The 14,601-nt window shown below is 41.5% G+C and overlaps 1 protein-coding gene across 1 annotated transcript in view; it reads right to left on the bottom strand.

Moving 5' to 3' along the window:
- The window catches only part of ENTREP1 (endosomal transmembrane epsin interactor 1), a 38,583-nt gene extending 27,677 nt beyond the window's left edge, over positions 1-10,906 (bottom strand). The window contains exons 1-2 of the mRNA XM_060762229.2: positions 10,427-10,906; positions 982-1,038 (exon numbers count right to left, since the gene is read on the bottom strand). Coding sequence (XP_060618212.2) covers positions 982-1,038; positions 10,427-10,738 — 369 coding nt within the window. The 5' untranslated portion in view covers positions 10,739-10,906. The remainder of the gene's footprint in view (positions 1-981; positions 1,039-10,426) is intronic.
- Positions 10,907-14,601: the final 3,695 nt, after the last annotated feature.

The raw sequence follows: 14,601 nt of genomic DNA, 5'->3' as shown, positions 1-14,601 counted from the left end.
TTCCTTCCTTCCTTCCTTCCTCTGAGCAGAGCTGTTTCATGTAGTACCTAGAAGCGGGAGTGCCTTTGTATCTTCATTTTTATGTCTGTTCCTGGGGTTATTTGGGGTGCCGATTCATAAAATTGCATTGCATAGACCACATCAGCTTTAGATGGTTAAATATAGTTTTCTGTGGGTGAGCAGATGGCGACTACGGGATGGCATATGTTCTGTATCAGAAACTAGAGCTGATGTGATCTATCCAATGCAATTTTATGAATCAGCACCCAAAATAACCAAACCGAATCTAAAGTTGACCAAAAACTGATTTGTAACACTTTCGATACTAATGTTGGAGAGTGATCCCTGGTCAAAGTGGTCCCTGGTCAAAAAATGATTGGGAACCACTGGTGTAGATCAAAATCAGTCCCATGGGAGCCAAATGCCACCCTCCCCGTATCCCCCCTTTCTCTTTAAGGCAAACCCAACAACATTTGGGAGACAGCAGCAACTAGGTCAGCAGCAGCCTGGAGTGAAGAAGCCCCACGCACCCAACTGGCTGCAACGGCATAAGAGATGTGGGAATTTAGAGGTGAAGGCAGCAGTGGGCGCAGGGGCAGGGAGACTTGCCAGGAGCTGCCCAGGACAGCTGGGCAGAGAGACAAACAAGAAGGGGTGACAATTAAAAAACTTTTTTTAAAAAAACCAAGGCTCAAATAAAAAGAATGCATCCTACATTTGAAAATAACACCTTCCTCAAAATTGGACAGCAAAAATAGGCCTGCTTCTTAGAACTGATGGCATTTCACAATCAATGAAATATTGTAGTCTCAGTACTATCATCAGTAATATGACTTTACGCCTTCAAAATGTAGACTATTCATCCTCAAAAATGATAACCTTGCTTCTCTTTCAACCATTCTGCTATGAAATCAATAATAATCATACGACTTGTTGCAATGTTACATTTTAATGAAAACTATCATATTAACTGACACTTACCAAAAGAATCATTGGTCTCTTCCATGTTGTTAATCCTATAATTCCTGATAAAATGACCTGCAAAATAAAAATAAAATAAAATGACATCAAAGCATATTTTACATTTAATATGTTTACTCTTCCTTTCAGATTTTTTGTTTCTTGTTGATGTTATTGGGTTTACTGGGTATTAGAAATCTTACCAATGTTTATATATTCTAATTTCACCTTAAAACTCTGAAAAGACATGTTCAAATACCTCTGAAATCACTTTTTTGGATTCCACTGAAGTCAATGAGACAACTATTCATTAATATCAAGAGTATTTAAACACACCTCTGATTTTATATTTTAAAATATAATTTGAATATGCCACAACTTTTGTTATTTAAAAATTTCCAGAATTAGAAAAAAAACCTATGGAAAACAACCACATTTCTGAAACAAAATGTGGGGGTTCAGATTGCAACTGTGGTTAACGTTGGTATGAAATAAAGAAATGCATCCATGCCCTGATCCATCTGTACAAATCTATTGCAGGGTTTTCTTGACAAGATTAGTTGAGGTTTGTTGTTACCTTCCTCTGAGTTGGCAGGCACATCTACACAGAACCTAAAACACGGGATTTCCCGAGTATAAAAAGGGGTGTCCGCATGATGCTAGCAGTAAATCTGTGCTGATGCACTGCAACGGATGCAAAACACAGGGTAAAAGGGTTGCCTTTTGTCCCAATTCTGGACAGAAAATGCATATATTCACATCACTGTATATCCCTGTAATTGCAAAAAAAAAAAAAAAAAAAACCAAAAAACACATAATTTCCTTCCCTCCCCCCTGTAGAGACTGTTCCAGCACATGTCCACTTTTTAAAAGCCCAGAACAGCTGATTGGGCTGTGAAATGGATAAAACAGCTAATTTAAGCATGTATGGAGAGCAATTAAATTTTATAATATTAATCAGAGCTTGAATAAACAATTGGTGGAAAAGAGAAATCCGGCAAAAGTTTTAAATTATCTCCATTATGTGTTGAACCTCATATGCGTTTATGCAATTCTGCTTGTATTTATATTAAGATATTTGCATGTACGCATATACGGTCCAGCACATAACAGAGTGATTTTTCTTTTAAAAAATCCTTCCGCCAGATATTTCCCATCCGCCCTCTATCTTGGTTTGATACAGAGGAAGCCTGCGGGGATGGCAGGGGAAGAAACCATGGGAGCCACAGTTCTGTGTGGAGACATGTTCTCAGATCCTGGGTTTTTTTGTCCCCCAATTAAAACCCACATTTTTATGCTGTCTGGAAGTGTCCTGAGTGTGATTTTACGAAGGTCACCTAGTGGGTTTTATGGCAGAATGGGGAGTCAAACCCTGGTCTCCAGTGTTGTAATCCAAGGCTTAAACCACCACCCCAAGCTGGCTTTTAACAGAGGTTCTCATCTATAGAAGAGTTTTATGCATAGGACGATACAGAGCAAATACAGGTTGCTCCCGAGTTCTGAACATCTGACTTACATACGATTCCTAGTTACGAATGGGCCTCGCCCCTCCTTCCCTGCCATGAAATCTTATTGCTGAGACAAAACATGTCTGTATCTCTCCACCCACTCTCCTTTTGTTTCTATATCTCTCACCATCCACCCATTTTCCTTTTGTTTATATATCCAAGACAGGGTACATCTGCCTTTTTAATATGGTACCTTCCAAACATACTAGAGTACAGCTGTCATGTTACTCACTCAGCATAACTGCTTAGAAGATTGGAGATTATGGGAGTTGTGATCCAATAATCTACAGATCAAAAGGCGGAGCAGAGGGGTAGGCTGGTATTTACAACACTGATCTAGACATATTTCATATAGTATAATTTAAGTTCCTAAAAACCTGTCTCAACATACACAAGTTTCTAGGCTGTTCAGCTTGAGGTTGGACAATGCTAGAAATAAGGGTTTTGTTATCACTTGAACAGTTTCCACTTGAATTCTGAATGATTTCTGAAGGCAAACGTCCTTCACATTTACTGTTGCTATTCATATTAATATATTTTAAATTAAATCGATAATAATCTTAATATGAATGTATAATAGGATATTTTAATAAGAAAATTAACAGAACTTCAAAAAATTGATACATGTCTAAACGAGCCAAAATTTTTCACAGTCATAAGCAATGGTAATATCACAAATGATAAAAAATCAAATTGTATCTAATCTCTAATTTAATGTCTAACTTAAAATTCAAAATGTGTAGGTGACTGTATGAAAAACCTCTGTAGAATTACATTCTTTAGAGAGGTCAAACATACTATAATTCTTCTCAAACAGAAACAATTTCCTTCTCTGAATATACAGCATCAAAAGGCAAGAGCTTTGTGGTCTTTTTGAATGTCTGGGTGGGAAAATGGCAGTGGTGGTCAGGGACAACTGGCCTTCTGATGCGCAGCTGGCCCTTTCCCTTCTCTATGGAATTTTTGTTATTTATCATGTCAGGAGTGAACCAAACAGTTGTATTGTATTTATAAAAAGAAAACTAAGCTTGCAAATTTGGCTTTCTATTAAATGTCCTTTGACCAGTAGCTGGCCACTTGGAGTGCCTCTGGTGTTGCTATAAGAAGGTCCTCCATTGTGCAAGTGGCAGGGCTCAGGTTGCATTGTAATAGGTGGTCTGTGGTTTGCTCTTCTCTATGGAATGACCTTCAACTTACTCATGCAGCATATCAAAACCCATAATTTCACCCCAAAAACCTGCCCCCAACTAATACATGAGGTCAACTTATGTTGTTGTTCATTCGTTCAGTCGTCTGCGACTCTTCGTGACCTCATGGACCAGCTCACGCCAGAGCTCCCTGTCGGCCGTCACCACCCCAAGCTCCTTCAAGGTCAGTCCAGTCACTTCGAGGATGCCATCCATCCATCTTGCCCTTGGTCGGCCCCTCTTCCTTTTACCTTCGACTTTCCCCAGCAGTGTTTTGAATCGAATTCCAAGTCAACTTATACACAAGTATATACAGTGAGTAATTTATCCCAGTAAGCATGGCCTTACTAAGCAGCAGCCATTGCGAGAGTTTTCTTGTCTACTGGGACACAGCAGTCTCACTTTTCCATCCCCTCACTAACCAGTGATCTCTGGTACAAGAAGGAATTGTGATAAGTGATCCTGTTTCTGATTGCCACAGCAAAGATCACTAGCAGGAGGTAAGTGGAAACGCCAGTCTGCTGCATCCTCATCCACAGAACAGACACTCACCACAGCGGCTGCTGTTTAGTGAACCAGGATTGGAATAGTTTTACAATCCCTACATATTCTTTACATGATTATCACAATCATGAATACATAGAAATAGTGAATACAAATCAGTTATGGATGCACACCTCTGGATTACGCCTTGACAACTGCAATCATGTATTCCCACAATACACAGCATTGTGATAATTTATAACCACAATAATTACAGGGAAAACCAACTGATTCCTAATCTACCTAAAATGCAGGCATGTGCTTTTCATCTTAAGAACAGACAAGCATCTTGAGGATTACCTGGGAAGGTATCCCACTGGAGCACTGCAGCACACCCACATACCTGGGAGTTACCATGGACCATTCTCTGACCTACAAGAAGCACTGCCTGAATAGCAAGCAACAAGTGGACATTAGAAACAATATCATACGAAAGCTGGCTGGCACAACCTGGGGATCACAACCAGATACAGTGAAGACATCTGCCCTTGCGCTATGCTACTCTGCTGCTTAATACGCATGCTCAGTGTGCAATACATCTCACCACATTAAAAGAGTGGCTCTTAATGAGACATGCTACATTATCAAAGGATGTCTACGCCCTACGTCACTGGAGAAATTATACTGTTTAGCCACTTGTGAAGTAGTAGCATGTAATGAAAGGACCAAGGCATTGACATCTACAGCCCATCCCCTGTTTGGATATCAGCCAGCATGCCAACACCTTAAATCAAGAAATAGCTTCCTAAGATCTACAGAGATAGTCACAGGAACACTTCAGCAAGCAAGAGTCCAAAAGTGGCAGATTAAAAACCAGAATCTCAAGCCATGGCTGATACCAAATGAGAGACTGCCTCCTGGGCACACAGAATAGGCGACTTGGAAGGTGCTGAACAGACTGCGCTCTGGCACCACGAGATGCAGAGTCAAACTTAAGAAACGGGGCTTCAAAGCGGAGTCCACAACATGCGAGTGTGGAGAAGAGCAAACCACCGACCACTTACTACAATGCAGTCTGGGCCCTGCCACATGACAATGAGGAACTCCTTACAGTGACACCAGAGGCACTGCAAGTGGCCAGTTTCTGATCAAAGGAAATTTAACATCATGCCAAGTTTTAAACTTTGTAGTTTTTTATATGTTATAACTGTATTCTCAATTTGCTTTTGACACGATAAATAAATAAATAAATAGCACAATCATTTTAACTGAGTTTGGATCTACACTGGCATATAATCCAGTTTATCTGGTTTGAACCGGATTATAAGAAGCTACACTGCCATATAATCAAGTTCAAAGCAGATAATCTGGATTTCATATAGCAGTGTAGATGGGGCCTAACTTTACTTCTTAAAAGAAAACATTTAAAATGTAATTTACAGAAGATGACATAGATTGTTTAATCTACTAAAGATGGCATACTCTGTTAGTAGCTAATTAGAAAAAACTGTATCCTCATGTGCCCTGACTTGTTCATACACGAGCAGAACCTGTCAGATTATTGACAGCGTCAGTCATCTGTTTGAAAGATCACATGACTTTTACTATTCCTTGTCATCTCTATTATTTGTACAGAACAGATGCTTTTACTTACTAGAGTTTCACAAAAGCAAACATATCTAAATTTGTTGGCCTATGTGAGTTCCCACAAATAGCATGGCCATAAAATGATGTTTGGCAAGGTTGTTAAAAATATTGCCTCCTTATAAAAAGAAATAGTAGCTGCAGCTAAACTTCTGCCACCAGCATATCAATATTAGTTTCATGTAGTTCCAATGGTATGGAATCCCTTATTCTTAGTTTTCTGTATATAAACACAGAGATATCAAGGAAGAGGATGAGCAGCCCTATAGATGTTGTTGGGGGGCAACTTCCATCAACTCAATCAACAGTCAGTAATAAGGAACGAAGGGAACTGTGGTTCAATAAGTTATGGAAGGCAGCATATTATACCTTGATGCTGTGTATTTAGATCAGTCAGTATTTCCTAGAAGCAGGAATCTGTTTTTCCTGAAAGTTCAGTAAGATTTGTTCCCTTCGATGCATTCCTGCTATATATAGCCTCTTCAATAGAAAGCCTCATAGTAATAAAAGAAAATTTAATTATAATTGATCACTGCTTCTAGAAAGTACTGGACAAATTATACAACGTGTAATTTTCCTGAAATAACTACTGTATTGGTTAGAACTGTAAGGGCATATCCATTATTCTGACAATTAACATGTTTTTTAACCCACAAGACCACAAAGAGAAAGAACACACAATGACGATCTGATCACCTATGAGAAGCAAATTCTATGAAAATAAATATTTTCTTGTTTGTGTCTAGGATAAGGAGAAAGGTAACTTAGCAAAGAGTATAAGGAAGTGGGTTGCTGTGAGTTTTCCAGGCTGTATGGCCATGTTCCAGAAGCATTCTCTCCTGATGTTTTGCCCACATCTATGGATGGCATCCTCAGAAGTCGTGAAGTCTGACCTGACCTCAGACTTCACAACCTCCGAGGATGTCTGACATAGATATGGGCGAAACGTCAGGAGAGAACGCTTCTGGAACATAGCCACACTGCCTGAAAACCTCACAGCAACCCACTGATTCCGGCCATGAAAGCCTTCAACAACACTATAAGGAAGGCTTGCACAAACAATACTTCTTTCTGTTGTAATAGAAGTCCATGAAATGAACGGAGCCACCAAATCTGATACATTAATCTGGAGTGGGAGAGGGCCTGTATTAAACCGAGCTGATATAATATGGCAAATCAACAGAAATCAACATTTATCAAAAGCATAACTACCGTATATCCTATCAACACCTCACAGAGGTACAAAGCGGAAGGAGACCACATGGTTAAATGGTTCCATGAATTGGACTATCAATAGAAAACTCTGAAACACATCACTCTCAGACTGTATTTCCTCAATGCTATATTTTATGAGATTGATTTTAAACAGTTCCAGTAAAACTGCCTTGCAGAATACAGCTACATAAATTATCACACTGGAGCATCTGAAAAGAAAAAAAGCTAGTGTTTTCTATAGACATCTCCAAGGTCATGTGGCCAGCATGACTGTATGGAGCGCCGTTACCTTCCCGCCAGAGCACTACCAATTGATCTACTCACATTTGCATGTTTTCAAACTGTTAGGTTGGCAGAAGCTGGGCTTAACTTCTGCCAGGGAACTGGGCATGTTTAGCCTGAAGAAGAGAAGGCTGAGAGGAGATATGATAGCCATGTATAAATATGTGAGAGGAAGCCACAGGGAGGAGGGAGCAAGCTTGTTTTCTGCTTCCTTGGAGACTAGGACGCGGAACAATGGCTTCAAACTACAAGAGAGGAGATTCCATCTGAACATTAGGAAGAACTTCCTGACTGTGAGAGCCGTTCAGCAGTGGAACTCTCTGCCCCGGAGTGTGGTGGAGGCTCCTTCTTTGGAAGCTTTTAAGCAGAGGCTGGATGGCCATTTGTCAGGGGTGATTTGAATGCAATATTCCTGCTTCTTGGCAGGGGGTTGGACTGGATGGCCCATGAGGTCTCTTCCAACTCTTTGATTCTATGATTCTAAGTTACCCTGCCTCCTGAATTCGCACTGCCAACCTTTCAGTCAGTAAGTTCAGCAGCTCAGCGGTTTAATCCGCTGTGCCAATAATATATCTTTGATTTTACATCATGTTCTCAAGAGACGAAAATAAGTAGTCTTTGTTAAAAGTAACATAGTTGGTTTACTTACAAATTTCATATATTCAGCATACAGGTACATTGCTTATCAGTTGAAAGTTTAAACAGCAAGTTCTCTAAGGCATTCTGTTGCAGTTTTTTCTCTGTCTTATGTCTAATGCTTAATGATTAATCAACACTGACTAAACAATACAATACTGATCGAACACTGACTTCTAAAATGGAGTCTCAGTCTGAATAGTCCCAGATCTGATCACATGATCTGCAGCCCCTCCCACAACTTCAAACAATATACATATTGCAATACACACATATACAATATAGTAAGCAATCTGAATGATAAAATAACTAGTATAGGAGGATTGCAGAAGGTTACTATTTCCAATACTGTGTATATGATGCTATGGTACCATAAATTAAAAACAAAACAAATAGGAGTTATTAAATACAAAAACCCCTTTGTGACTTTTTTGGGACATCCTATATATACAGGAGTTCTATGTATACTTTATAATATGATGTTACAATACCAAACACTACTGACAAGATTTAATTTTTCACACGTGGTGCAAATTTATCTCCTATATACCATATATTGCATATAACATTTTAAAAATAGGAGTTACTGGCAATTCCTGAGTTACAAACATCTGACTTACTAACAACTAATAGTTAAGAACGGGGGTGAGATAACAAAAATGAGAAAAATCTACTCCTCGGAAAGGAGATTCACTCCAGAAATGTTATCATGGGGGAAAGGGGTCTCCATTGAAGTTTTATCACCAATCCTTGTTTCAACAACAAGTTACATTTTTAAAAATCCAATGATCACAGGGACAGAAAGAGAGGTGAAATCTTCTGAACAGGGGCTTAAAACAAAACAAAACAAAACACCACGAGGCTGTTAACCCTTCCCTATGCTAGCCAAACTGAGGGACACTAATGAACTGGATAACAAGAGACCACAAGTGGCCGTTGAGCCAACCTTGTAGTTGATGAGACAAACCATTAGTTACACTATTTAGCCAGAAATAGAAAAGAAAAGCACAAAATTGTATATTCTGGCAAATGGAAGATCTGCGTGAAGCCCTAAGGACAAATCAAATAGAATAGAATATGGATATGGATATAGACAGATAGATAGATAGATGTGGATATATATATGTGTGTGTGTGTGTGTGTGGAGTTACAGTTTAAAAATATACCAGTTCTGACTTACATACAAATTCAACTTAAGAACAAATCTACAGAACCTATCTTGTTGAAAAACAACAAATAATAAAGCTATTAAGTATTAAAATCTCTTTGTGACTTCTTTGGTCCACCTTGTGTGTGTGTGTGTATAGATGTGTGTATGTGTATAGGTCCTATGCATGCACTGTATATAAAGTTATAGTAAACTTCTTTAGTCCACCTTGTGACTTCTTTAGTCCACCTTGTGTGTGTGTGTGTGTTTATGTATATAGGTCCTTTGCATACACTGTATATAAAGTTATAGTAAACAAAAACAAAAAACAAATAAAAGAGTTATTAAATACTGAAACCCCTTTGTGACTTTAGTCCACCTTGTATATGTATATAGGTCATATGCACACTGTATATGAAGTTATAGTAAACAAAAAAAACAAATAAATGAGTTATGAAATATTGAAACCTCTTTGTGACTTCTTTAGCCCACCTTATATATGTGTGTATATGTGTATGTAGGTCCTATATACACAACATATATATATATATATATATATATATATATATATATATATATATAGTGTGTGTGTGTATATATATATATATATATATATATATATATATATAAAGTTATAGTAAATGAAAACAACAAACAAAAGGAGTTATCGAAACCCCTTTGTAACTTCTTTGGCCCACCTTGTTTATGTGTGTGTGCATAAATATATGTGTGTATAGATCCTATATATATACTGTATACAAAGTTATGGTAAACAAAAAAAAACAAATAAAGGCGTTATTAACTACTGAAACCGCTTTGTGACTTCTTTGGCCTAACTTGTGTGTGTGCATAAATATATGTATATATAGGTCCTATACATACACTGTATATAAAGTTATAGCTTATTATTATTATTTATAGTAAACAACAAAAAAAGTTATGAAATATTGAAACTGCTTTGTGACTTCTCTGGCCCACCTTGTGTATGTGTGTATGTGTATAGATCCTATGCATACACTGTAAATAAAGTTATGGCTTATTATTATTATTATTATTATTATTATTATAGTAAACAAGAAAAACAAAGGAGTTATGAAATATTGGAACCTCTTTGTGACTTTCTGCCCCACCCTGTATGCATGTATCTTTATGAGAGTATATCTCCATATGCAGCCGGTAGGCTGTTAGGAATTGTGGGAGTTGAAGTCCAAAACACCTGGAGGGAGGGCTGAAGTTTGCCCATGCCTGATCTAGACTGCATATGGAGATATACATACACACAGACTTTGTTCTGATGCGATGGCGCTGTAAATGAGAGCCCGGGGGGCGCAGGCAAGGCGTGGGGGCGCAGGCAGTGCACTCACCGAGGCGCCGGCCCAGAAGGGGCAGGAGTTCTTGACTTGCGGGGAGCTGCTGAGCGAGAGCGCCCCGAAGCTGAGCGCCACCATGCAGCCGCCCAGCATGAGCTGGAGGAGCCCCAGGGAGAGCAGGGGCCGCGCCGGGAGGAGCAGCAGCCCCGAGGAAGAGGGGGCCCCGGGGGCGCAGCGGCGGGCAGGCCTGAGGGGCCGGGCGGAGCGGGGCCCGCGCGGAGGAGCCTCCGCGGAGCAGGAGGGCGCCAGCGCCGACAGCCGGGACACCGGGCAGCAGGAGCCCGGCAGCACCACCGGCAGGGACATGAGGCAGAGCGGGAAGGCCAGCTCGGCTCCACAGGCGGCGGCGGCGGCGGAGGCTGCTTCTGCTGCTGAAGGATTTGCGAGGGAGGCGGAGGGGCAGCTCCGCCTCCTCCTCTGCTTTCTCCTCCTCCTCCTCTTGCAAGCCCCTCGCTGCTCCTCCCGCCCAGTTTTCCCTAGTCAACACAACACACACACACACACATATCTCGGCTGGACACTCAGCCTTCGCCTCGTAGTTGTTTTGTTTCTCGCGAGGCTTTTGTCTCCAAAGCCGCCAACTCCTCCTCCAAAGGTTAAACTCTCCCAACTTTGAAAACTCCTGCTTCTCCTCCTCCTCCTTCCCAGGCCCCATCTACACTCACCCTTTTGGAAGTGGACAGTGGCATGACCTTTCTGCAATACTTCTTGAATTGAACGACTTGATTGATTATTGATTTAGGGCTTTTCTATCCCGTCCTTTCTCAACCTCCGCAGGGGTGACAAAGTGGCACCCCATGACGCCCACATCAAAATATAAATATCCAATTAACAATAATGTAATAATAACAATATAAAACAGTATAAACAATATAAAAACAATATGGAATGTGTCCAGAGGAGGGTGACTAAAATGATCAAGGGTCTGGAGAACAAGCCCTATGAGGAGCAGCTTAAGGAGCTGGGCATGTTTAGCCTGAAGAAGAGAAGGCTGAGAGGAGATATGATAGCCAAGTGAGAGGAAGCCACAGGGAGGAGGGAGCAAGCTTGTTTTCTGCTTCCCTGGAGACTAGGACGCGGAACAATGGCTTCAAACTACAAGAGAGAAGATTCCATCTAAACATGAGGAAGAACTTCCTGACAGTGAGGGCCGTTCAGCAGTGGAACTCTCTGCCCCAGAGTGTGGTGGAGGCTCCTTCTTTGCCTCTTCCCTCCCAACATCCCTGCTGCCTTGTCACTATAAGAGGGTTTCATGAGACAAGTTGCTCTTGTTGCAATGGTGTAGTAACAGTGAGGCCGTGGACCATATTTTAGTTCTCGGGGACCACTGGTGGTCCGCGGACCACAGGTTGGCAACCACTGATCTACACCAATGTGTAGACGTGGCCTCCGTGTTTCAGTCCTATAAGAAGATTTGTGTTTTGCTTAATATCATCTGACAGGATGCGGAACAATGGCTTCAAACTACAAGAGAGGAGATTCCATCTGAACACGAGGAAGAACTTCCTGACTGAGAGCCGTTCAGCAGTGGAACTCTCTGCCCTGGAGTGTGGTGGAGGCTCCTTCTTTGGAAGCTTTTAAACAGAGGCTGGATGGAGGGGTGATTTGAATGCAATATTCCTGCTTCTTGGCAGGGGGTTGGACTGGATGGCCCATGAGGTCTCTTCCAATTCTTTGATTCTATGATTCTATGAATATAAAAACAGACAACAAATAGTCAGTGGTCACTGATTTAAATCATTATCCAAGGGCAGTCCATCAGTTCTAAATAAGTCAACACCTCAGTAGGTCAGCCTATTCTCCAAAGGCCTGATCCTATAGCCAGGACTTTATTTTTCTCCAGAAGGTCAAGAGGGTCAGATCTAATTTCACTCGGGAGGGAGTTCCACAGCCCGGGGGGGGGGGGCACCACTGAAAAGGCCCTGTCCCTTGTCCCCGCCAAACACGATTGTGACAGTGGGGGGACAATGAGCAGGGTCTCCTCAGATGATCTTAGGGCCCTAGGTGGATCGTAGTGGGAGATACGTTCGGACAAGTAAACTCTCTCATCAGCCAAAACTAAATCCACTTGTGCCATCACACCCGGACAATACAAAGTTAAAACTAAGATGTGCTTCTCTCTTTATCCGGGTGAACTGCGAGTGCCTTACTTAGAAGCTCAGAATTCCCAGCAACTGAGGCCAGTCCAGATTTGAAGATCAAACAGAACATTTATTTCTCAAAGTCCTTGACAGACTTGGCACAGCTTGATGAAGTTACAAACACAAACGGTCAACTGGTGAAATTATATAGATGTTCTTTCTTTCTTTTTTCCTTCAGCTGCCGAGTTAACTTTCTCCAAGGGTAGAAAAATCCTGGGATCTTTTACCCTAACCCTGAGCTGCTATCTTTTAGAAAGAGCAGGTCTTCCCCTATCCAAGCCCAAGGTTAGCTTGAGGATGAAGTAATGGAGCCTCTCCCAATGGCAGAGAAATCCTGAAATATTCTCTGCCCCAGCGCTGAGCTGCTATCTTTTAGAAAGAGCAGGTCTTCCCCTATCTGAGCACAGCACCAGTTTCTAAGGCAAGAGGGTAACCGTACTCACGATGGCCTGTCCGAGCTGCCTAGCTTGGCCACCAGCACATCTGAGGCTTTTTCTATACTGAAGAAGGCAGGAGAGCTTCTCCAAAATGGAGATCTTACCCCCAGGAAAAAGGGCAGTCTCTGGACCAAGGAGATACTTTTTTAAGCCAATAGCTGCAAAAGTCTTGCAGGCTTGCTTCCAGCCTCTGTTAATGTTTGACCATTAGGGTGCTGCTAAGACTGTAGCAACCCTGGGGGAAATGTAAAGGGATGCTATTTCAAGCAACTAAAGGGCAATGCAAACCAAGCTCCTGGAAGACGGAACACCACTCTCCCATTGAAATACAGGTACGTTTAAAGGCAAAGGTTTTCCCCTGATATTAAGTCGTCGTGTCCGACTCTGGGGGTTGGTGCTCATCTCCATTTCTAAGCCGAAGAGCCGATGTTGTCTGTAGACACCTTCAAGGTCATGTGACCGGCATGACTGCATGGAGCACAGTTACCTTCCCACCGGAGCGGTACCTATTGATCTACTCACATTTGCATGTTTTCAAACTGTTAGGTTGGCAGAAGCTGGGGCTGAAAGCAGAAGCTCACGTCGCTCCCTGGATTTGAACCTGTGATCTTTTGGTCAACAAGTTTAGCAGCTCAACAGTTTAACCCACTGGGGGTTAAAATTATTCTTCATTTTAGATATTTATTGCTATTTTATGGGTTTTTCTTTTGCACCACAAATAAGATATGTGCAGTGTGTGTAGAATTCATTTTTAACAAGATATGTGCAGTGTGTGTAGAATTAATTCTTTTTTCCTTTTTTTTGTGCAAACTATAGTCCGACCCTTGAACAGTCAAGGGGATCATGAACTGGCCCTCTGCTTCAAAAGTGTGAGGATCCCTGATGTACACTGCCAAGTAAGGCATTATATGGTCAGTGGAGACCCATATAATGCCTTGTTTTCCAGGGTAAATCCATCTTTGGTCACCTTTCAAGGTTTTGTGTATACACAAATACTTGCAGATCCAAATCACATCTGGTCCCAAGCATTTTGGATAACGGAAGTCCAAACTGTGCCAACCAAATCCTCTCCACGTTTTCACTCCCAGCCAGCCGTTGGGAAAACTCTTCAGCATTATTCAAGAGCTGCCAAGTCGCCTCTATTTAGGGGCAAAACATTTCTTTGGAGCCAACGGTCCTCTCTCCCAACATGTAAACCAAAATCCTCTCCAACTGCCAACCCTCTCCTGAACAGAGAAGAGCGGGGGCCTCACTTTTAAAGCAATACCAGCTGAAACATTTGTGTTCCCTGTCACTTATCCCCCGCCTTTTCCCTGTTGCTGTTATCCTGGTGTGAGGCTAAAAGTTTTAAAATAACTCTTCCCGAGAGGCAGGGGAGCGGAGGATGCAGATGCCACCAGGATAATATGTCGCCTTTCTAAGGCCTCAGGAAAGAGGAAATTGGGAGCTTGTTGTCAAAGACTTAATGAATTGGCACCAATTGACCACCATTCTCTAACTGGGGGCTGAAGGCTGGGCAAAGAGTTTAGGCCAGGCATGGGCAAACTTTGGCCCACCAGGTGTTTTGGACTTCAACTCCCACAATTCCTAA

Source organism: Anolis sagrei, chromosome 2 (assembly GCF_037176765.1).
Source record: "Anolis sagrei isolate rAnoSag1 chromosome 2, rAnoSag1.mat, whole genome shotgun sequence".
NCBI lineage: Eukaryota > Metazoa > Chordata > Lepidosauria > Squamata > Dactyloidae > Anolis > Anolis sagrei.
Note: the sequence above shows the minus strand (reverse complement) of the source record. Positions and strands in the feature narration are given on the sequence as shown.